Genomic DNA, 24,778 nt, shown 5'->3' with positions numbered 1-24,778 from the left:
GCAGCCCCATTGTTTTCAATGGGGAAACACTTCCTACGTCTGCACCTAACACTCTAACATGTACCCCGAGTCTAAACACCCCTAACCTTACACTTATTAACCCCTAATCTGCCGCCCCCGCTATCGCTGACCCCTGCATATTATTATTAACCCCTAATCTGCCGCTCCGTAAACCGCCGCTACTTACATTATCCCTATGTACCCCTAATCTGCTGCCCTAACATCGCCTCCACCTGCCTACACTTATTAACCCCTAATCTGCCGAGCGGACCGCAACGCTATTATAATAAAGTTATTAACCCCTAATCCGCCTCACTAACCCTATAATAAATAGTATTAACCCATAATCTGCCCTCCCTAACATCGCCGACACCTAACTTCAAACATTAACCCCTAATCTGCCGACTGGAGCTCACCGCTATTCTAATAAATGTATTAACCCCTAAAGCTAAGTCTAACCCTAACACTAACACTCCCCTAAGTTAAATATAATTTAAATCTAACAAAATTAATTAACTCTTATTAAATAAATTATTCCTATTTAAAGCTAAATACTTACCTGTAAAATAAATCCTAATATAGCTACAATATAAATTATATTTATATTATAGCTATTTTAGGATTTATATTTATTTTACAGGTAACTTTGTATTTATTTTAACCAGGTACAATAGCTATTAAATAGTTAAGAACTATTTAATAGCTAAAATAGTTAAAATAATTACAAAATTACCTGTAAAATAAATCCTAACCTAAGTTACAATTAAACCTCACACTACACTATCAATAAATAAATTAAATAAACTACCTACAATTATGTACAATCAAACCTAACACTACACTATCAATAAATTAATTAAATACAATATCTACAAATAACTACAATGAAATAAACTAACTAAAGTACAAAAAATAAAAAAGAACTAAGTTACAAAAAATAAAAAAATATTTACAAACATCAGAAAAATATTACAACAATTTTAAACTAATTACACCTACTCTAAGCCCCCTAATAAAATAACAAAGACCCCCAAAATAAAAAAATGCCCTACCCTATTCTAAATTACTAAAGTTCAAAGCTCTTTTACCTTACCAGCCCTGAACAGGGCCCTTTGCGGGGCATGCCCCAAAGAATTCAGCTCTTTTGCCTGTAAAAAAAACCCACATACAATACCCCCCCCCCCCAACATTACAACCCACCACCCACATACCCCTAATCTAACCAAAACCCCCCTTAAATAAACCTAACACTAAGCCCCTGAAGATCTTCCTACCTTATCTTCACCATACCAGGTTCAACGATCGATCCAGAAGAGCTCCTCCGATGTCTTGATCCAAGCCCAAGCGGGGGGCTGAAGATGTCCATGATCCGGCTGAAGTCTTCATCCAAGCGGGAGCTGAAGAGGTCCATGATCCGGCTGAAGTCTTCTATCAACGGCATCTTCAATCTTCTTTCTTCCGGATCCATCTTGCAGACCTCCGACGCGGAACATCCTGCTGGCCCAACGGACTACCGACGAATGAAGGCTCCTTTAAGGGACGTCATCCAAGATGGCGTCCCTCGAATTCCGATTGGCTGATAGGATTCTATCAGCCAATCGGAATTAAGGTAGGAATATTCTGATTGGCTGATGGAATCAGCCAATCAGAATCAAGTTCAATCCGATTGGCTGTTCCGATCAGCCAATAGAATGCGAGCTCAATCTGATTGGCTGATCGGATCGGCCAATCGGATTGAACTTGATTCTGATTGGCTGATTCCATCAGCCAATCAGAATATTCCTACCTTAATTCCGATTGGCTGATAGAATCCTATCAGCCAATCGGAATTAAAGGGACGCCATCTTGGATGGAGCCTTCATTCGTCGGTAGTCCGTCGGGCCAGCAGGATGTTCCGCGTCGGAGGTCTGCAAGATGGATCCGGAAGAAAGAAGATTGAAGATGCCGTTGATAGAAGACTTCAGCCGGATCATGGACCTCTTCAGCTCCCGCTTGGATGAAGACTTCAGCCGGATCATGGACATCTTAAGCCCCCCGCTTGGGCTTGGATCAAGACATCGGAGGAGCTCTTCTGGATCGATCGGTGAACCTGGTATGGTGAAGATAAGGTAGGAAGATCTTCAGGGGCTTAGTGTTAGGTTTATTTAAGGGGGGTTTGGGTTAGATTAGGGGTATGTGGGTGGTGGGTTGTAATGTTGGGGGGGGGTATTGTATGTGTTTTTTTTACAGGCAAAAGAGCTGAATTCTTTGGGGCATGCCCCGCAAAGGGCCCTGTTCAGGGCTGGTAAGGTAAAAGAGCTTTGAACTTTAGTAATTTAGAATAGGGTAGGGCATTTTTTATTTTGGGGGGCTTTGTTATTTTATTAGGGGGCTTAGAGTAGGTGTAATTAGTTTAAAATTGTTGTAATATTTTTCTGATGTTTGTAAATATTTTTTTATTTTTTGTAACTTAGTTCTTTTTTATTTTTTGTACTTTAGTTAGTTTATTTCATTGTAGTTATTTGTAGATATTGTATTTAATTAATTTATTGATAGTGTAGTGTTAGGTTTAATTGTAACTTAGGTTAGGATTTATTTTACAGGTAATTTTGTAATTATTTTAACTATTTTAGCTATTAAATAGTTCTTAACTATTTAATAGCTATTGTACCTGGTTAAAATAAATACAAAGTTACCTGTAAAATAAATATAAATCCTAAAATAGCTATAATATAAATATAATTTATATTGTAGCTATATTAGGGTTTATTTTACAGGTAAGTATTTAGTTTTAAATAGGAATAATTTATTTAATAAGAGTTAATTAATTTCGTTAGATTTAAATTATATTTAATTTAGGGGGGTGTTAGGGTTAGGGTTAAAATTAGCTTTAGGGGTTAATACATTTATTAGAATAGCGGTGAGCTCCAGTCGGCAGATTAGGGGTTAATGTTTGAAGTTAGGTGTCGGCGATGTTAGGGAGGGCAGATTAGGGGTTAATACTATTTATTATAGGGTTAGTGAGGCGGATTAGGGGTTAATAAGTGTAGGCAGGTGGAGGCGACGTTGTGGGGGGCAGATTTGGGGTTAATAAATATAATATAGGGGTCGGCGGTGTTAGGGGCAGCAGATTAGGGGTACATAAGGATAACGTAAGTAGCGGCGCTTTGCAGTCGGCAGATTAGGGGTTAATTATTGTAGGTAGCTGGCGGCGATGTTGTGGGGGGCAGGTTAGGGGTTAATAAATATAATACAGGGGTCGGCGGTGTTAGGGGCAGCAGATTAGGGGTACATAAGGATAATGTAGGTGGAAGTCGGCAGATTAGGGGTTAAAAAAAATTTAATCGAGTGGCGGCGATGTGGGGGGACCTCTGTTTAGGGGTACATAGGTAGTTTATGGGTGTTAGTGTACTTTAGAGCACAGTAGTTAAGAGCTTTATAAACCGGCGTTAGCCCAGAAAGCTCTTAACTACTGACTTTTTTCTGCGGCTGGAGTTTTGTTGTTAGATTTCTAACTCTCACTTCAGACATGACTCTAAATACCGGAGTTAGAAAGATCCCATTGAAAAGATAGGATACGCAAATGACGTAAGGGGATCTGAGGTATGGAAAAGTTGCGGCTGAAAAGTGAGCGTTAGACCCTTTCCTGACTGACTCCAAATACCGGCGGTAGCCTAAAACCAGCGTTAGGAGCCTCTAACGCTGGTTTTCACGGCTACCGCCAAACTCTAAATCTAGGCCTTAGAAAATTGAAAAATGGTCTAGTCACTATGGGGTTAAAAGGGGCAAGAAACTCAATTTTTTTCTTTCACGATTTAGAGAGCACATGCAATTTTAAAGAACTTTCCAATTTATTTCTATCATCTAATATGGTTTGTTATCTTGGTATGCTTTGTTGAAAAGCATACCTAGGTAGGCTTAGGAGCTGTTGATTAGTGGCTGCACATATATGCCTCGTGTTATTGGCTCACCTACATGGATTGCTGTTTCATTAACAAACGATACCAAGCGAATGAAGCAATTTAAATAATACAAATTAAATTGGAAAGGTGTTCCAAATTGTATTCTCTATCTGAATCAAGAAAGACATTTTTGGGGGTTTCATGTCCCTTTAAGAATATTTTTTCTAACAAGATTAATCTCTCCAACACATATGTATACTATGACTGTAGAAGTTGCGTTTTAGTATTGTTTAAAAAAATATATATTTTGTCATTCCATCTTCTCAAATTATGTAGTACCAAAGTTGGTGTAAAAAAAAAAAAAAAAAAAAAGGGGATTAATCTCTCCAATTCTATGTTAAGTCTATAAAGTATTTTCAGTGATAACAACAACATTAAAGTGACAGTATACACTCATTTTTATATAACTGCATGTAATAGACAATACTATAAAGAATACGATGCACAGATACTGATATAAAAATCCAGTATAAAACTGTTTAAAAACGTACTTAGAAGCTGTCAGTTTGGCTCTGTTGAAAAGGTAGCTGGAAAGCCCACTGCCAGTGGCAAATAAGACACTCCCCCCCCCCCCTTCTTTTGCATATGAAAAGACTCTTTACACAAACAGGAGCAAGCTGGAGAAGGTAGCTGACAGTATTCACATAAAACTTTGGGGCTTGGTTAGGAGTCTGAAAATCAGAGCAATGATATTTAAAAATAAGCAAAACTATAAATTTATTTTAAAAAAAAAAACCTTTATGGGCTTTATAAATAGATTATCTACAAAACATTTATGCATAGAAAAAATGAGTGTATAATGTCCCTTTAACCCCTTAGTGACCAGAGCACTTTTCCATTTTCTGTCCGTTTGGGACCAAGGCTATTTTTACATTTCTGCAGTGTTTGTGTTTAGCTGTAATTTTCCTCTTACTCATTTACTGTACCCACACATATTATATACCGTTTTTCTCGCCATTAAATGGACTTTCTAAAGATACCATTATTTTCATCATATCTTATAATTTACTATAAAAAAAATATAAAATATGAGGAAAAAATGGAAAAAAACACACTTTTTCTAACTTTGACCCCCAAAATCTGTTACACATCTGCAACCACCAAAAAACACTCATGCTAAATAGTTTCCAAATTTTGTCCTGAGTTTAGAAATACCCAATGTTTACATGTTCTTTGCTTTTTTTTGCAAGTTATAGGGCAATAAATACAAGAAGCACTTTGCTATTTCCAAACCACTTTTTTTCAAACTTTTTGGTATATTTCATGCCACCATTTCAACGCCAAATGCGATTAAATAAAAAAAAAAGTAAAATTTTTCACAATTTTAGGTTTCTCACTGAAATCATTTACAAACAGCTTGTGCAATTATGGCACAAATGGTTGTAAATGCTTCTCTGGGATCCCCTTTGTTGAGAAATAGCAGACATATATGGCTTTGGCGTTGCTTTTTGGTAATTAGAAGGCCGCTAAATGCCGCTGCGCATCACACGTGTATTATGGCTAGCAGTGAAGGGGTTAATTAGGTAGCATGTAGGGAGCTTGCAGGGTTAATTTTAGCTTTAGTGTAGAGATCAGCCTCCCACCTGACACATTACACCCCCTGATCCCTCCCAAACAGCTCTCTTCCCTCCCCCACCCCACAATTGTCCCCGCCATGTTAAGTACTGGCAGAAAGTCTGCCAGTACTAAAAAAAAAAGCTATCCTTGATAAAACATAAATAAAAAAAAATGCATATTTACATATGCTGCTCTGGAGGATCCCCCCTTAGCCCCCAACCTCCCTGATACCCCCCAAACAGCTCTTTACCCATCCCCCTCTAACTTATTAGTAGCCATCTTTGGTACTGGCAGCTGTCTGCCAGTACCCAGTTTATAGTAAAACCTTGTTTTATTATTTTTTTAAAATAGTTTTCTGTAGTGTAGCTTGCCCCCCCCCCCAAAAGACCAACCCACCACCCCTCCCAGATCTCTTAGATCGATATATATATATATATTTTTGGCAATCACTGCCACTTTTCCCCCATACATGTTCTGTAGTGTAGCGGTTCCCACCCGCTTCCTACCCCCCCCCCCGCGCGCGCGCGCGCACCCTCGCGCGCACCCGGCGTTCCCGCCCACGATCCCGCCCCCCGCCACATCATACGGCCCATCGATGGCCGCCCACCCGCCTCCCAGACTGGCTCCCACCCACCAACGAAACCGGCCATCGATGTCCGGTACATAGAGGGCCACAGAGTGGCTCTCTCTGCATCGGATGGCCAAGGGGGGTTATTGCAGGATGCCTCGATGTTGAGGCATCACTGCAATAACCGGAAAGCAGCTGGAAGCGAGCAGGATCGCTTCCAGCTGCTTTCCAGACCAAGGACGTACGCCACACGTCCTCGGTCATTAAGTGTATTTTTTTAGAGGACGTGTGGCGTACGTCCTTGGTCGTTAAGGGGTTAAACTTGGATAATTCATTCTTCCTAGAGACTCCCTTTTCCAATACGGTTTCACAACAGACAAAAGGTTTTATCTCTTGCATAGTTGATGTAGACCAACACCACAATACTATCTATGTTAATTTGCAAACCTTACTTTGTGTGCAAACTCCCCTAAACATATATTTGTGCAACATCAAATTAAATTACTTTGAAGGTGAAGTTCTATTTATTAAGTGATCGAATTACAATCAGCAACCTACTGTTTGTTTGTTTTTTTATCATGAATAAAACACTGTCATTATGTACATAAACAAAATATCACATTGTTAAAAAGGGATATGAAACCCAAAAATGTTCTTTTGTGATTCATACAGAGCATACGACTTTAAAAAAAAGTTTCCAATTTACTTTGTATTATCAAATTTGCTTTTTTACCATGATATTCTCTGTTGAAGAGATCCCTAGGTAGATATTAGGAGCACTACACAGTGCTGCTATCTAGTGCTCTGCAAATGGATAATAGTAAACTATCCCCTTTTTAAAATCAGATCCGGAATGTAAGTGATATTTTAGATAGAACTTTTTCATTCATCAGTTGTAACAAAGGTGCGCTGTAACCTACTTTTAATAGAAATTTAAAAATTCAAATACCCACACTCCTGCCCACTTCAAAAGTCAATTTTCTGTGAGCTAAAGGTTTGAATTGTTCTCCAATCAGAGCAATAGCTGCAAAAAAAAGTTCTATATGAGGAGAGCGCTGATTGGACAATAATTCAAACAGTTAGATCACAGAAAAATAGACTTTTAAAGTGTGCAGCGGAGTGTGGGATATTTTAATTTTATATCTATATTAAAAAAGCAAGTTATAGTTACAAATGATGAATTAAACCCCATCTAAATTATCACTTACATTACGGATCTGGTTTTAAAATGGGGAGAGTTTACCATCACTTTAAGCATATGTCGCTGCTTTTCAACAAAAGATACCAAGAGAATGACAACAATTTGATAATAGAAGTAAATTAGAAAGTGGTTTAAAATTGCATGCTCTGTCTGAATCATGAAACACACATTTTGGTTTCATGTCCCACTCCCTTTAAAGTAAAAGTAAATCCTAGCGTTTTACAAACACTAGGATTGACTACTGAAACAAATAAAGGGGACTTTCATTCATGAAGTATATTTTTCATTCACCACTTAGCAAAAAAATAATTTTAGTGGTGGGCTGCTGTAACAGCTAAAAACGGCGATCGATTGAAACAAAAAAAGGAGCTTTCTACATGCAGTATCTTATACTTTATGAATGAAAGTCCCCTTTATTTGTTTCAATAGTCAATCCTAGCGTTTGTGCAACACTAGGATTGACTTCAAAAGTTTACCTGAGGGACAATTCAATCAGTGCATTTATAGCTCAGCATTGATTGAGACCTTAGAAGTTTTAACAATTCCATTTCAGTTCCAAACCAATGTTTGCAGATTAGAAAATAAAACAAAAACACAATATATAGCTATTTTTCAGTTATCAGATATAAAATGATCTTGCACTAAAAAAAAGCTGTAATGGTCCAGCTATAAGCTCTAATTTTATGTTTTATTTAAAGGGATAATAACTTAATTTTTATTTGATGACTAAAGGAGTCCATTTCAACATCTTTTTTATTTTTTAATAATCCATTTGATATTAATCCAAAAGCTTGGCCGATACTCTGACAATGTCAAAAAGTAATTTCCAGAACATCTACGGATCCCAACTAATCCAAAAAAAGACAAATTATTAAAATTGAATCGTCCCACTAAAAAGATAATAGCGCTCCTCCTCCACTACGAGAGCAAGTTTAGCAGAGCAACTGTAATGTACTAATTAGAAGACCAGATCCAATGATGACAAAACGTAAACAATATTGTGCTAATATTTGCATTTATTTTTCTCCCAAGTGGCAATTAGACAAAGTGACAGACACTGGTCCCTCCTGATCTCAGCCACCTGCACTTGATCATTTCCCACAACCTGCTTGAGTTTAAAGCCCATCTCTAGAGCTTAGTGGCCGATGTATAGTGCAGGAAGTACGGCCGTGAAGTAGGAAGCAATACACGGTCCCGTAGCCCGCACTTGTTTGTTACACTCACCATGTGAAGAGCTTCCTGCTCAGCCGAGTCAGTATTTCCCATAGCCCAGCTTTGGCCGCGGGCTGCCCCGGAGATAGCCGAGCAGCTTCTGCATCATTCATTCTCCGATCTGAAATGGAGGTTCAAGCGCTGGAGCTGCCGCTTTCATCCGGCCGGGAGGTGCTGCAGATCCGCAGAAAGGATCCAGGCGGCCTCGGCGGTGACAGAACACCGGCACCTAGCGCTGCTTACATCCGGCACTGCCGCGTGTGACACCGGGCACTAATCCCCACTACACGGCACAGGGCGTATCGTATATGCAGTGGGAGGGAAGCCTGAGAGCACGGGGGAGCGTCCTGTAATGTTATTATATGAGGTATCGTCAGTCTCCCCCGTTATCATCATAGTGTCCTGAAAAACTCCCACACACGCCACATGGTGACAGCAGTGCACATGGATCTGCCGGAAAGCAAACCCTTGCTTTTGCCTTAGTTTGCTGAATAAAGAAGGATGATTTGTGTTTATAAGTTACAGATTTATTTTTAATTTTAAATTCGAGGTAAAGGGACATTCAGGTTGGAAAATTACTGCCACAAATTATTTGTCGATAATTTATTTTAAAGTTGGTTTAAAGAGGTTTTTTATATGTGAATGAAAATTTGGCTGAATAAATTATTTTCTAAATAAAGGGACAGTTATCCATACGTTTTCTCACTTTTAATTTGTTCCCAATGATTTATTTACCAGCTGGCTGGGGTATATTAAATTTTTTAAAAGTAGCTCCTTTACCATCATTTCAGCATTTGAAATAGCGGATTTACCCTGTGGAATCCCTACCTATACTGAAAGTTTCTGTACTTAAAGGGACAGTCAACACCCAACACGCCAAACTCCTCCCCCCTCATCCTTCTTCCCCATCTCTATGCCATTTCAGGCTCGTCCATGTAGGTATTGATGACGCTCTTCATCTTCATACGTCATCGCGCATGTGCATTTGTAAATAATTCAGACTGTACTCCGAAATCGGACTTGCAGCAGCTAATTCATGTGTTTGGTGTCAGCAACAATTGTGCAGAATAAAGTTCCGCTTTTTTGGTTCCTATCGCATCGCGCATGCTCAAAACTTTGTGAACGAGCTTGAAGATTCTAACCCAGGATTGAATTATGATTGGCGAGAATGGAGATACGTAACCGTGGGGGGAGTTAGGCGGCCATATATCGAGCAGATTAACGCATGTATTGTGAAGGATTACTTGAAGAAGGATAGAGGTAATAGAGAAGGAAGGCGTTGCAGACGGATCTTCGTTTGGGTTTTAAAAATATGGAATCATGTTGTGTTGGGTGTAGACTGTCCCTTTAAAGTGATGGTAAACTCTCCCCTTTTCAAAATCAGATCCGTTAGTGATATTTTAGATTGAGTTTCATTTGTAATGCAGATGCACAATAACTTTTTAATATAGATATACAATTCAAATACCCTGCGCTGTGCCACCCACTTCAAAACTCAATTTTTCGGTGAACTAACGGTTTGAGTTGTTCTCCAATATGTTAGCTGATATAAAAACGACTTTTGAAGTGGGTGGCAGAGCACAGGGTATTTGAATTGTATATCTATATTAAAAAGTTATTGCGCATCTGCATTACAAATGAAACTCAATCTAAAATATCACTAATGGATCAGATTTTAAAAGATGCCTACAGTGTAACTTAAAGGGACATAATACTCATATGCTAAATCACTTGAAACTGATGCAGCATAACTGTAAAAAGCTGACAGGAAAATATTACCTAAGAATCTCTATGTAAAAAAGGAACATATTTTACCTCACAATTTCCTCAGCTCAGCAAAGTAAGTTCTGTGTAAAAAGTTATACTCGGCTGCAGGTAAAAAAATGAAAAAAGGAACAGCAGCCAATCAGCATCAGTTGTGCTGAGGTCATGAACTTTTACTGTGATCTCATGAGATTTCATTGTAAACTTCCTTACACTGAAAAGGGAAATAAGATGAGTGTGAACGAAAGCTCGCTCCTTCCGCTGTCCCGGGACAGACATACTGATTTGTTGCTTAGAAGCCCTTTACAATGGGATGTGGCTACTGAGAAACTTTTGAGGTAAAATATCTTTCTTTTTTACATAGAGATGTTCAGGTGATATTTTCTAGTCCGCTTTTTACAGCTATACTGCATCACTTTCAAGTGTTTCAACATTTGGGTATTATGGCCCTTTAAGTTCCAATATGGCAGCACCCATGATTAGAGGGAGGTGCTTAAAATCTATTTAGTGTTTAGTGTCCCTTTTATATGTAGAAAAAAATTACTCACAGTAGGGCATAAAAGAGATAAGTAATACATTTTTTATTTTCCATTGTTCTCTCTAAGGGATAGATTTATCAAATGTCGGGCGGACATGATCCGCTGTAGCAGATCATGTCTGCCCTACATCGATAAATGACAGTATACGCTGTCAGCATTTATCATTGCACAAGCATTTCTGGTGAAATGCTTGTGCAATGCCGCCCCTGCACATTCACGGCCAATCAGCCGTTAGCAGGGGGTGTCAATCATCCAGATTATATTGGATCGGGATGATTGCTGTCCGCCGCCTCAGAGGTGGCGAATGAGTTAAAGAGCAGCGGTCTTACGATCGCTGCTTCTTAACTTACGTTTCAGGTGTAGATTGCAGCATCCGCTGCTTGATAAATCTACCCCTAAGTATTAGGTTTTGGTTTACAGACAGATATAAGATAAGGAAACGTGTGTGTATATAAAGTAATAAAATTAATAGATTAGATTTTACCAGCAAGCTCAACCCATTTTAATAGGTTGTGGTTTTAAAGCACAAAATCAGCTATTTCATGTAAACAAATTAACCTCACAAGAGCAAAAATCCGAAGTTAGAATATTGCGTGGCAATTTACGAATGCCCCCATAGAAGTCGATGGAGAAAAAGTGTTAAAAAAACAAAACCCAAAAACTAACACCTCAAACTCATGTATTGTTAACCTGATCCAATATTCTCATTTGTGCTAACCCAACATGAAAGTATGAATTTCACATTCCAATGTTCTTTAAATAACAGACTATGTTCTATTTATTCATAAATACATATTTCTACATATAGCTGATAGTATTTTGTTACTATATATATATATATATATATATAATTATATATAGGTATGGATATATACAGATATTGTCAGGGTGCCAGGAATCAGACTGAGACGAGAAGTGTAAAAATAATCACACCTTTATTAATAACAAAAAATAATAAAAAGTCCACAAGTCAAACAACAAGCCAGGAGTCAAAGCCAGAGCTGGTGTTCAGACGAGGCGAGTCAGGAGCCAAAGCGAGTAGTCAGACGAGCCGGAATCAGAAACAAGGAGAACAGCAGAGTCAGGAACCATGAGGGACGTCAGACAGCCAGGTAATACACAGGAACTGGAACTCACAAACAGGTCTGAAGACAATGCAAGGGCAAAGCATACTGAACAGAGACCTTTTAAATAATAAGTGATGACATCACAATTCTGAGACTGCAAACTGTCTCACACGGATGATGTACACCAGTCTAGCCATAAGAGGGCGTGCAGGAAATGAGCAGCATCACACACTCTGCACCAGACTCAGCAAGAGAGGTGAGTAAAATGGCTGCCAGCAGCACATGGTAACGAAGCAGGGAAAAAACCCTGACAGTACCCTCCTCTCAAAGACCCCTCCCCCAGGACAAAAGGCTTATTGGGGAAACGGCCATGGAAGGCACGGAGAAATGCGGGAGCATGAACATCATAGGAGGGAACCCATGAACGCTCCTCCGGACCGTAGCCCCTCCAGTGAACCAAATACTGTACGTGGCCCCTTGACATACGAGAGTTAATAATGCTGCTGACCTCATATTCTTCATGGTTGTCAACAGAGATAGGACGGGGACGAGGCAACACAGTGGTAAACCGATTACAAACCAATGGTTTCAAGAGGGAGACATGAAAAACATTGGATATGCGCATTGCAGAAGGAAGGTCAAGAGCGTAGGCCACAGGATTGCCCCTGTTGGTGTATTCGAAAAGGACCAACATAACGGGGAGCCAATTTATTGGAAGGCACACGAAGCTTCAAGTTGTGGGAGGACAGCCAAACCCTCTCACCAACCTGGTAGGAAGGCGTGGGCAGACGCCTACGATCAGCCTGGATCTTTTGGTGCTGCATAGAACGATGAAGGCAATCCTGAATCTGCACCCACGTGGAACAGAGTTGCCGGAGATGCTCCTCCAAAGCCGGAATACCTTGAGACATGAATGATCTGGGCAACAAGGATGGTTGAAACCCATAATTCGCCATGAACGGGATAACTGGGAGGAAGCATTAATATCACTATTAAGAGCAAACTCTGCCCAAGGTAACAGTTCAGACCAATTATTGTGGTGATCTGAGACATCGCAATGGAGGAACTGTTCCAGAGCTTGATTAGACCGTTCCGCAGCCCCATTGAATTGAGGGTGATATGCCAAGGAGAAAGAAAGCTGGATCCCCATTTGAGCACAAAAGGAGACAAACTGGTCCGACACTATCTCCTTGGGTAACCCATGTAAATGGAAGACCTCCCGGGCAAAAATTGAAGCAAGCTCCTGAATGGTAGGCAGCTTCTTCAAGGGTATGCAATGTGACATTTTAGAAAAACGGTCAACCACCATAAGGATAACAGTATTGCCACTGGAAACAGGGAGCTCGTCAATGAAGTCCATGTAAAGATGTGTCCAAGGACGCTCACCATTAGCAATAGGTTGAAGAAGACCCACAGGAAGACGTTGAGGAGTCTTATTCTGTGCACAAACTGAGCAGGAGGCAACATACGCAGTAACATCAGAACGAAGACCTGGCCACCAGAATTGTCGAGTGACAGACCAAATCATTTGGTTCTTGCCCGGGTGACCTGCAGCTTTAGGATAGTGGTAAGTGTGCAAAAGTTTAGTTAGAATATTCTCAGGAACAAAGCACTTACCACTAGGTTTCTCAGGAGGTGCATTGGTTTGTGCAGCCAGGATCTCCTCCCCCAAGGGAGAAGTCAAATTAGTACGTATGGTAGCCAAAATATGGTCAGGAGGTATAACTGGAGTAGGTACAGACTCCTCCTTGGACAGAGGCGAAAATTGTCGAGAGAGGGCATCAGCCCTAACATTCTTACTACCAGGCAGGTAGGAGACCACATAATTAAACTGAGACAAAAATAGCGCCCATCTGGCCTGTCGGGGCGACAAATGTTTTGCTTCGGATAGATAAGTTAAATTCTTGTGGTCAGTAAGAATTAGCACTGGTACGCTAGTACCCTCGAGAAGATGCCTCCATTCCTTGAGTGCCAAAATTATGGCCAGTAATTCCCTGTCACCAATTTCATAATTGCACTCCGCTGGAGACAATTTCTTAGAGAAGAAACCGCACGGATGCAAGGAACCGTCAGACGTAGGATGTTGAGACAAGAGGGCACCTACTCCAATTTCAGACGCATCAATCTCAAGAACGAAAGGCAGGACAGGGTTAGGATGAACCAGAACTAGAGTGGCAGAAAAGGCAGTCTTAAGACTATCAAAGGCCTTAATGGCAGTAGGTGACCAATGGAGTGGATCATTCCCTTTACGGGTCATGTCTGTGATAGGTTTGACCAAGGAAGAAATTTTTTTAATAAACTTTCTATAGTAATTGGTGGAGCCCAAAAAACGTTGAATAGACCGAAGACCAACTGGACGAGGCCACTGCAGAACTGCAGACAACTTGTCAGGATCCATAGAGAACCCTGCAACGGAAGGTTACTTGAGTCTGATGGAACTCACATTTTTCGAGTTTACAAAACAGGCCGTTCTCACGTAGTCTCTGAAGAACCCGTGTAACATCAGAACAATGAGCCTCAAGTGTGGGTGAGTGTATGAGGATGTCGTCTAAGTACACCACAACACACTGTTGTAACATATCTCATAGGACATCAGTAATAAATTTCTGGAAAACAGCAGGAGCATTACATAGGCCAAAGGGCATTACAAGATATTCATAATGCCCGCTCCTGGTGTTAAATGCTGTTTTCCATTCGTGGCCCTCCTTGATCCTAACGAGATTGTACGCTCCTCTCAAATCAAGTTTAGAAAAGACCGTAGCTCCCTTGAGGCGGTCAAAGAGTTCCGTAACGAGCGGAATAGGGTAAGCATTCTTAATGGTAAGACGATTAAGACCCCTATAATCGATGCATGGTCTTAACTCGCCACCCTTTTTCTTCACAAAGAAGAAACCAGCCCCTGCTGGAGAGCAGGATTTGCGGATGATCCCCCGTGACAGAGCATCGGCAACATACTCCTCCATAGCACAATTCTCCATAACAGACAGAGGGTAAACCCGGCCCCGAGGAGGAATGGCTCCGGGTTGCAGGTCTATGGCACAATCGTAAGACCAGTGAGGAGGCAACGTACCAGCATGCACCTTGTCAAAAACGTCTAGGAACTGTCGGTACTCCTCTGGCATTTGAGATACAGAAGAAGTGCACAAGACTTTAACTGGTTTCCGAAGACAAGTGGAAATACATTGCGGAGACCATGACAAAATTTCTGATCTGCGCCAGTCGAGACTGGGATTGTGCTTTTGGAGCCAGGGATAACCCAGAACAACTGGAAAATGCGGAGAGGTTATCACCTGGAACTCGAGGGTTTCAAAATGGAGAGCCCCAACAGCCATGGATAACTGAGCGGTTTCGTGAGTAACGAGTGCGGGCTGAAGGGGCCTGCCATCAATGGCCTCAATAGCAAGCGGAACGGACCGAGGCAAAACAGGAATGGAGTGCTTTGATACAAAAGCACTGTCAATGAAATAGCCCGCAGCACCGGAGTCAACAAGAGCCTGGGTGACTATGGAGGAGTCCACCCAGGAAAGGACAACCGTGACCAAAGGTTTCTCCTTTAGCGGTTCCGGGGATGAGGATAAACCACCCAAGGTCTGCCCCCGACAGGACCTTAGGTGCGAGCGGTTTCCAGCCGTGTAGGACAAGACTTTAAAAGGTGGCCCTATAACCCACAATAGAGGCAGAGCCCCTCCCTCCTACTAAAGGCCCCCTCCGCCACGGAGAGACACGTGAATCCCAACTGCATTGGCTCAGCAGTACCTGGTGATTCAGGACCAGGAGGCATGGGAGGAGAGGGAGGCATGAGTGGGAACGGACACGTAGGAGACAACGGAACAGGTGGCTTCCGCAAGCGCTCCTTGAAAGAGGGCCTCTCTCTGAGTCTGTCAATTAGGATAAAAAAAAGACACCAATGCCTCGAAATCCTCTGGTAAATCTCTGGCAGCAACTTCATCTTTAATCGCATCAGAGAGCCCATGAAAGAAGGCGGCAACAAGGGCTTCATTGTTCCAACCTACCTTTGCGGCAAGCGTACCAAACTCAATGGCATACTGAGCAACAGATCTTGTACCTTGCTGAATGGACATGAGTCGTTTAGCAGCAGAGGAGGAGCAAGCCAGAACATCAAATAACCTTTGAAAGGAGGCCACAAATTCAGGGTAATTTGAAATCACAGGTTTATTAGTCTCCCACAAGGGATTAGCCCAGGCAAGAGCTGTGTCGGAGAGTAACGAGATGAGAAATCCCACCTTAGCTCTGTCAGAGGGAAATGCCTGAGGTAACATCTCAAAGTAAATGCCCACCTGGTTCAAAAACCCTCTGCACTGAATAGGATCACCTCCATATCACTGAGGTAGAGGTGCACAACCGGACATGCTCCTGGTAGGACTAGGTGCAGCAGCGGAAACAGGAGCAGCCATAACTTGCGCGACACTTTAGTCCAAATGTGTAGTGCAAGTCAGCAGGGTTTGCAGGGCTAGTGCAAATTGATCTAAGCGGTGATCCTGTTCATCCATCCTGGAAATGATGGTAGGTAAAGGTGGATTATTAGCAACATCAGGATTCATGGCCCTTGCGTAATTTCAGGGTGCCAGGAATCAGACTGAGACGAGAAGTGCAAAAATAATCACACATTTATTAATAGCAAAAAATAATAAAAAGTCCACAAGTCAAGCAACAAGCCAGGAGTCAAAGCCAGAGCTGGTAGTCAGACAAGCCGAGTCAGGAGCCAAAGCGAGTAGTCAGACGAGCCGGAATCGGGAACAAGGAGAACAGCAGAGTCAGGAACCAGGAGGGACGTCAGACAGCCAGGTAATACACAGGAACTGGAACTCACAAACAGGTCTGAGACAACGCAAGAGGAAAGCATACTGAACAGAGACCCTTTAAATAATAAGTGATGACATCACAATTCTGAGACTGCAACCTCAGCAAGAGAGGTGAGTAAAATGCCTGCCAGCAGCACATGGCAAACAAAGCAGGGAAAAAACCCTGACAGATTTACAGTCATGGCCAAAAATATTTGCAACCTGCATTTCTGTCAGATAATACACCGCTTCGCCCAGAAAATTGTTGCAATTACAAATGTTTAGGCATTCTCATATTTATTTATTTCTTTTGTTTGTATTGTATGACAGAAAAAAAGTGGAGGGAAAAAAAGCCAAATCTCACACATTTTACGCAAAACTCCAAAAATGGACTGGACAAAATTATTGGCACCTTCTCAACATTGTAAGAAATAATTGCATTCCAAGTTTGTGATGCTCCTGTCATTTGTAATTAAACTCACCTGTATCAATTAACAGGTGCTGACAATATAGAAATCACACTGGCAACCAGTTAAAATGGAGAAAAATGGACTCAACCTTTGTGTTGTGTGTCTCTGTGTAGTATCAAAGTAGGAGGACAGCACACCTGTTCAGTGGGGCACGGAAAGAGACCAGTCAAGTCTCAGTAACACTTCCAACATACAGACATTTTCCAACCACCAGTTTCTTAAACAACCTTTATTTCTTATAGCAGGGTCCCAGGGGTACAAACAGTGTACAAACAACGTTTCAAGCCTGCAATAAGCTCTCAGTAATGTCAACTTAATTACATGCAGGTTTGTCTCTTTTATACCTGTTCTAATTTCATCAGGCAATCACTAGCTGAATTTTTACTGCCACCCTGTGGCCAAATTGGAATATAACGTGCCTATTACCATTAGGTTTAGTACATCTATAATAGCTAGGATATACCCAGTCTGGTCTATTAAAAACACAAACATACAATTTTAAAATAGAATATTCTAAATTACAAACATAAATGAAAAAACAAAATTATAGAATCATGCACAAAAGTTTAATCAGAGACTAATCAAAATCCTTGTTGAGTCCATGTTCTATCACTTGGAACCTAAGTTGACTGATGTTATGACCCATGGAGAGGAAGTGAGAGGAAAGTGGTGCATCCTTGTTGCTTCTTCTGATATTAGATTTATGTTCTGTTATTCGTTCTCGTACTTCTCTACAGGTTTCACCCTCTTAAATTCTTGCACATGGGCATTTGATGATATATATGGCAAAGATAGATCTGCAAGTTAGAAATTCCCTAATTTAAATTTTGTTTCATTAATTGAGTGAACAAAGTTTTCACCTTTTTAATTCTAGAGCTGCAATGGCTACAGTTCTGACACACAAAAAAATTGGCATTTGTAAAAAAAAAAGTAGATTTACACCGTCCACCCATCACAGCATAGCCACCTATGCCAAACTAGTACAGAAAGAGAAAAATTTCAAAAAAGTAAAACACAATCTTAGTTTGAAAGAAAAAGAGGCCCTGAAAGGACTGAAAGAGAATGACAATATCATCCTCTGCGCTGAAAAGGGGGGGGGGGGGTGTATTGTCATTCAAAATAAAACTGATTATCTGAAAGAGGCGTATAATTTACTATCTGATGTGGAAACATATGAGGTATTAAGCAGTGACCCTACTCTACCTTATTGTTAGGAATACAAATTACACATCAATCAGGGATATAAAGACAAAATATTAAATTCATGTGAATTGAAATTTTTGGCAAGTGATGAACCAAATATTGCGATATTCTATCACTTGCCAAAGATACATAAGATTTTGGACACCTGGAAGGCCAATTCTATCTGGCATTGATTCACTAACTGCAAAACTCTCCGAATACTTAGATGGGTTTTTAAAATCGATGGTAATAGACCTGAAGTCCTATTTACGAGATACACCACAATTATTACAGATGATACAAACTATCATTTGGAAACCAACATACAGGTGGGCAACACTGGATGTTTCAGCACTAAACACTTCGATAAACCATGGCGGTGGCATTGAAGCAGTTAAATATTTTTTAAGGAAACATGAACAGTTTCCAGAATCCCAGCAAGATTTTATATTAAAATCCATCATATTTGTTTTGGAAAATAGCTATTTTCTTTTTCAAAACAAGTTTTATCTGCAAAAGAAGGGCACCGCCATGGGGACGAAATGTGCCCCTAATTTTGCAAACCTTTATGTTGGTTGCCTAGAGGAAAATATATATGAGAATAATGCATATAAGGACAATTACCTGGTATTTTGGAAGAGATCTATAGACGATATCCTGATTATTTGGGATGGAGATCTTCCAAGTTGGTCTATATTTACGGAAAAACTAAATTCGAACAATATGAATTTAAAATTCACAGGAAGTACAGACATAGATTAGATCAATTTCCTAAATGTAACCCTGTTTAGTATAAACAATGGAATAGTACGAAAGGCTACAGAAAAGAAACAGACACTAATGGTTTTCTGGATGCCCGTAGTGGTCACCATCCGAAATGGATTGAAAATGTGCCCTATGGGCAATTCCAGAGAATCAGGAGAAACTGTAGCCGTTTGGAAGATTTTGAGAGTGAAGCTACAAGGCTAAAAGGACGCTTTCAAGCAAAACACTTCAAATCAGACACTGTTGAGAAAGAATACAAAAAAGCCAAAGGACAAAATAGAAATAATCTGGTTACAAGTATTGGAAATAGAGAGAAATCAGGCTTTAGGTCTGAAGACAAAGGGAAGGTCAATAAGGATAAAAAGAGATGTCTAAGCTTTGTCACTACATTTAATACTGGCTACACTCAAATCAGAAACATCTTTAAGAAACATTGGGATTTACTTAGAAAGGATCATTTGTTGAAAGATAACATTGGAAATTACCTTGAAGTGATCTTCAAGAAAAACAAATGTATAAAAAACATTCTAGCTCCAAGCATTATTAGAGAACCAAGTAAAGAGAAAAAGAATGTAGGCTTACCATCTCTAACATTTTTTTTAAATGTTTTAGGAAAAACTGCATTTGCTGCAGCCATACACATCACTCAAAGGATTTTAACAAAGTCATTGGAATGGATGATAAGGGTAAAATGTATAATATCAAGGGAAAGCTAAATTGTAAGTCAGAATATGTTGTATATATGCTTGAATGTAAGTGTAATAATCCACTAAGGTATGTGGGTAGAACTAAACGCATCCTAAAATTGAGATGTCTAGAGCATATTAAAAACATAGAGGCAGGCATCCTAAAAACACCCCTAGTAAGACATTTTAAGAATGTACATAACAGTGAACATCACAATTTTATATTAAAGCGATAGAGAAGGTATAGGTGGGACCAAGGGGGGGGGGGTAGCAGATTATTAGAACTACGGAAAAGGGAGACCTTCTGGATTCACGCCTCAAAGTGTTTGGATCCAGGGGGCCTCAGTAAAGACATTGATTTGGCCGCATTTCTGTGAGTAATACTAACAAAACAATAAAAAAGTTTGATAAAAAGCAAGCCAGAAATTTGCAATTAGTGTAACAATAAGGTTGGAATGGGATATATATATATATATATATATATATATATATATATATAAGAAAACTCAAAATATATCACAGGGACTGTTTCCTTATCTGTTTTGTTCTTTTATCTGTATAATTAATTTAATAATTTTTTTTAAAAAAGGATTTTTTTATGATGCTTTCAAATTGTTTTTAACACATCATATTTTATACTGTATGGAAGTATATGGTATAATTGATAGGTATATAATGTTTTCTAATGTTTTCTAATGAATATTTAGCAAAGTTTTATAATAGGTTAAAGGAACTATGTCATTTTAGTATAATATACATGTTATCACACAGTATGTGCATATGTATAAGAAAAGGTTTTTTATCTGCTTCCTTTTTGATCGATTTGAAAAGCTAATGATCTGATCATCTGGGTTTTTAAATGTAGACACAACCTTTCATTTTGTTATGGGACTAGTGAAGGGTTAAATGTCACTGACTACTAACAATGGAAACGGAGGGTTTTTTCAGACATTAGAAATAAAAATTTTCTTGCCCTTAAGTAAGAAGTCATTACATAAGAAATAAAGGTCCCTGCCCTGAACAAAGATGGCGACCGGCAACATGACTAGATAACAGTCATAGACGCTTATAGAGTACAAATAGGAGGCTTGGGGGGGGGGCGTTCCCTACCTCTAATGAAGCGACCAATCGCGTTGCGAAATGCATCAGGCCACGCCCCCTCACTAGCCGAAACTTAGATACTGGTGCTACGGCACGATTTCAGTTCCTCCAGCTGTTTGGAGTGATTTTTTAAACCGTTTGTATTTGGAAGCTTGTACAGCTATTTTACCAGTTTTTATGTATATATATATGTGGAGACAATAAAGATTGTATAAAACAATTGGTTTATTTAGGATCCCTGTAAGCCCATATCCCTCATCCCCTCTACAATTTTTATAAAGAGGCCACACAAAGATCATTTGGGAACAGGATTTGGACCTCTCTCCTGAAACGGTTAATCTTCTGTTGGGGAGGTGAGGACTACACCTGTAAGAAAAGAACGGACAATCGGGTACTTGAGGGAAAAGGAGCTGAGATCCACAGTGGCTATATGCCACACAGAGCTTCATTCATACCTCATATAAGCTGAGGTTGTTACACGTGAGTGTTCAATTGGCTACATTGTTTTGAATTATTTTCAAGTCACACGACATACTACACTAGTAAGGCCTTTTTTGCTGTGCGCCCTTCCCTCTTCTGTTTTAGATAGTACAGAAAGAGATTGATAATTTAATAAGAAGAAATAAAAAAAGACAATTGATACAAGTCAGAAAAAAAGAAAAAGATGCTGTTAAATCCCTGAAAAATAATAGGGATATAATAATTAAGCAGGCAGATAAGGGAGGAGCCGTAGTAATACTTAAAGGGACACTAAACCCAAATTTTTACTTTCATGATTCAGGTAGAAAATGCAATTTTAAGCAACTTTTTAATTTACCCCTATTATCAAATTTTCTTTGTTCTCTTGCTATCTTTATTTGAAAAAAGAAGGCATCTAAGCTAAGCAGCCAGCCAATTTTTGGTTCAGACCCTGGACAGCACTTGTTTATTAGTGCTGTCCAATCAGCAAGGACAACCCAGATTCTGAACCAAAAATGCGCTGGCTTCTAAACTTCTTGTTTTTTAAATGAATATAGCAAGAGAATGAAGAAAAATTGATAACAGGAGTAAATTAGAAAGTTGCTTAAAATTGCATTCTCTATCTGAATCATGAAAGAAAAATTTGGGTTCAGTGTCCCTTTAACAAAGCATATTACATACAAGAAATTGAAAAACAAAATATTCTATTTTATAATTGTATGTTTGTGTTTTTAATAGACCAGACTGGGTATATCCTAGCTATTATAGATTTACTAAACCTAATAGTAAAAGGTACATGTTATATTCCAATTTGGCCACATGGTGGCAGTAAAAATTCAGCTAGTGATTGCCTGATGAGATTAGACCAGGTATAAAAGAGACAAACCTGCATGTAATTAAGATGACATGACTAAGAGCCTATTGCAGACTTGAAACGTTATTTGTACCCCTGGGACCCTGCTATAAGAAATAAAGGTAGTTTACGAAACTGGTGGCTGGAGAATAGCTGTATGTTGGAAGTGTGTCTCTGTGTGCCACACCGAGAATGGAGAAGATAGAGAGCAGCAAACAATTGTCTGAGGATTTGAGAACAAAAATTGGGGAAAAGCATGGACAATCTCAAGGTTAAAATGAATGTAAACTTTGACGAATGTGTGCCCATTTTTTAAAAATCCTATTAAAAACAGGGGCACGAATAAACAAAGTTACCATGTCCTTATTGCGGGAGCACGGGGGCCTTAGTCTTCCCGATCTAGACAAATACAGGACATCCTTATACTTGTAAAGGATCCTTGACTGGAGGGTGGCGGGGGAACAGAGGAGATGGGTCCGTTTAGAAGAACATATTAACTCTAATCCATCACTGGCCACTCTGTTTTGGAGCCCTACATTTCGCGAGACTACTAAGATGCTCTCTTTCCCGATCACCCGGGAGACAGCGGGTGTATGGGATCGAGCTATACGGCAAAACCCCTGCCTGTCATCCAACCCGAGCCCCCTGACATCTCTGACCCATAATCCCGTCTTCTCCTTAAAATCACTCGGGAGTCTGGGTCCCCATCCCTGTCATGACGACAACGTACAAATATTTAATGTCACCTCCAATGAAAGATTATGTACTCAGGAACAGCTCATTGCCATGGGCCACGGATGGGCACGTAATTGGTTTTCCTATAGAAGACTCCAAAACTACGTTAACACCCACGCCCATAAAAATAACATGACCCGTCCCCCCACTAACCTTGAGAGGCTGTTCCTGTCGAGCTCTCCGGTGAGACACTCCCTTTCCGCCATCTACAAAATTATACTCCAGCCACTACCAGGCAATTTGCCGTATTCCATGGAGATGTGGGAGAGGGAATTGGGTAGAATTATCCTTCCACAAACGGCAGCTACTATATTCCTAAACACTAAAAAATCCTCTATCTCAGCATCCATACTAGAAACCAACTATAAAATCCTACACTGTTGGTACCTAACCCCACGAAAACTACATCGGCTATACCCAAACACAAACAATAAATGCTGGAGATGCGGCCATGTGGGCAGTGGTATGGGCCACATGTGGTGGTGGTGCTCAAGACCACTTTTGGTACGAAGTTATAGCTGAAGTTGAGAAAATATTACACATCCAGATCCCCCCTAACCCTCTCATATGGCTATTAAATAAGCCTGTCAGACTGCCGATTAAATCCCTTCTCCCCCTATTTCGGATATTCACAAATAGTGTTAAAACATTGATTGCCAAAAACTGGAGGTCCACAGATATCCCCTCCTTGGGAATGTGGAGGGTCACTCCGAGTATAAGAAAGGGAACACGGAAAATTTCATAGCTATCCAAGCAGTCTGGGACGACTACCTAAATACTATACAAACTTCACACTAAGCGACTATGTGGTTAGATGACTCTCGCGATGTCTACTATTGACTATTGGGGTTTGCAAGGCCTTTCTATTGGGTTTGGGGTGGGTAGCTTCCCCGAGACTGGACACTCTACACTGCTATAATTTATGATTTATTGTGACTTCCCTCCCCTTTTTCTCCCCTCTACCTTTTTTCTGGACATACCTAGTTCTTTCTTAATCTTATTGAAAATTGGAACTTGTGTCGATGCACTGATATTGTTTATGCAATTTGTTCTTGTTTCTGTTATTGATTCCCGTGTGGAAATGATGTGGATCGCTCGCAATTTCTATGTTAATAAAAAGAATTTGACTAAAAACAGGGGCACTTTCATTCATCAAAGTTTACATTTCACCGGTTTTGTTAAAATACTTATCTTTATATTCTTGAAAGCCGGACCAGTGATTCTCCCGCCTGCCGCTCGTCTCTTCATACGTCAGAAATGAAGAATCCGGCTTCCTCCAATCACGACTTTCACCCCAGAGCAAACATTGCCTGAGGCCATGCTGTGATTGGAGGAAGTGCGGATTCTTCATTTCTGACGTATGAAGAGACGAGCGGCAGGCGGGGGAATCGCTGGTCCGGCTTTCAAGAAGAGAAGGTAAGTATTTTAACAAAACCGGTGAAATGTAAACTTTGATGAATGAGAGTGCCCCTGTTTTCAATGGGATTTTTAAAAACCAGGCACACATTCGTCAAAGTTTACATTCACTTTAAAGTCCATCTCCAGAGATCCTAGAGATGTCCACTGTGTGCAACATTGTCAAGAAGTTTATAGCCCATGGCACTGTAGCTAATCTCCTGGACGTGGACGAAAGAGAAAAATTGATCAAAGATTGCAATGAAGGATTGTTCAAATGGTGGATAAAGAACCTCAATCAACTTCCAGACAAATTCAAGCTGACCTTCAGGCACAGGGTACAAATGTGCATAAATAAAAAGAGAGAAGCGCTCAACCTGGGAATGAACAATAGCATAATAACTTGTTCTATGGCTTGTTACCACCCAAAAAGCAGCCTCTTTTTGATCAACATGTGCCTTTCACAGAGAAGAACTTTCCT

The 24,778-nt window shown here is 40.1% G+C and overlaps 1 protein-coding gene across 2 annotated transcripts in view; it reads right to left on the bottom strand.

Moving 5' to 3' along the window:
• Nucleotides 1-24,778, bottom strand: part of SLC35F2 (solute carrier family 35 member F2) — a 101,340-nt gene that overhangs the window by 57,917 nt on the left and 18,645 nt on the right. The window contains exon 1 of one of the 2 annotated variants that reach the window (XM_053708553.1): nucleotides 8,492-8,849. The exons of the other annotated variant lie outside the window; for it this stretch is intronic. Within the exon in view, the coding sequence (XP_053564528.1) occupies nucleotides 8,492-8,592 (101 nt within the window). The 5' untranslated portion in view covers nucleotides 8,593-8,849. Of the gene's footprint in view, nucleotides 1-8,491; nucleotides 8,850-24,778 lie in introns of those variants that run through there. 2 annotated transcript variants of the gene reach the window in all.

The sequence above is a fragment of the Bombina bombina genome, chromosome 3 (genome assembly GCF_027579735.1).
Source record: "Bombina bombina isolate aBomBom1 chromosome 3, aBomBom1.pri, whole genome shotgun sequence".
Taxonomy (NCBI): Eukaryota; Metazoa; Chordata; class Amphibia; order Anura; family Bombinatoridae; genus Bombina; species Bombina bombina.
This window is presented reverse-complemented; position numbering and strand designations above follow the sequence as displayed.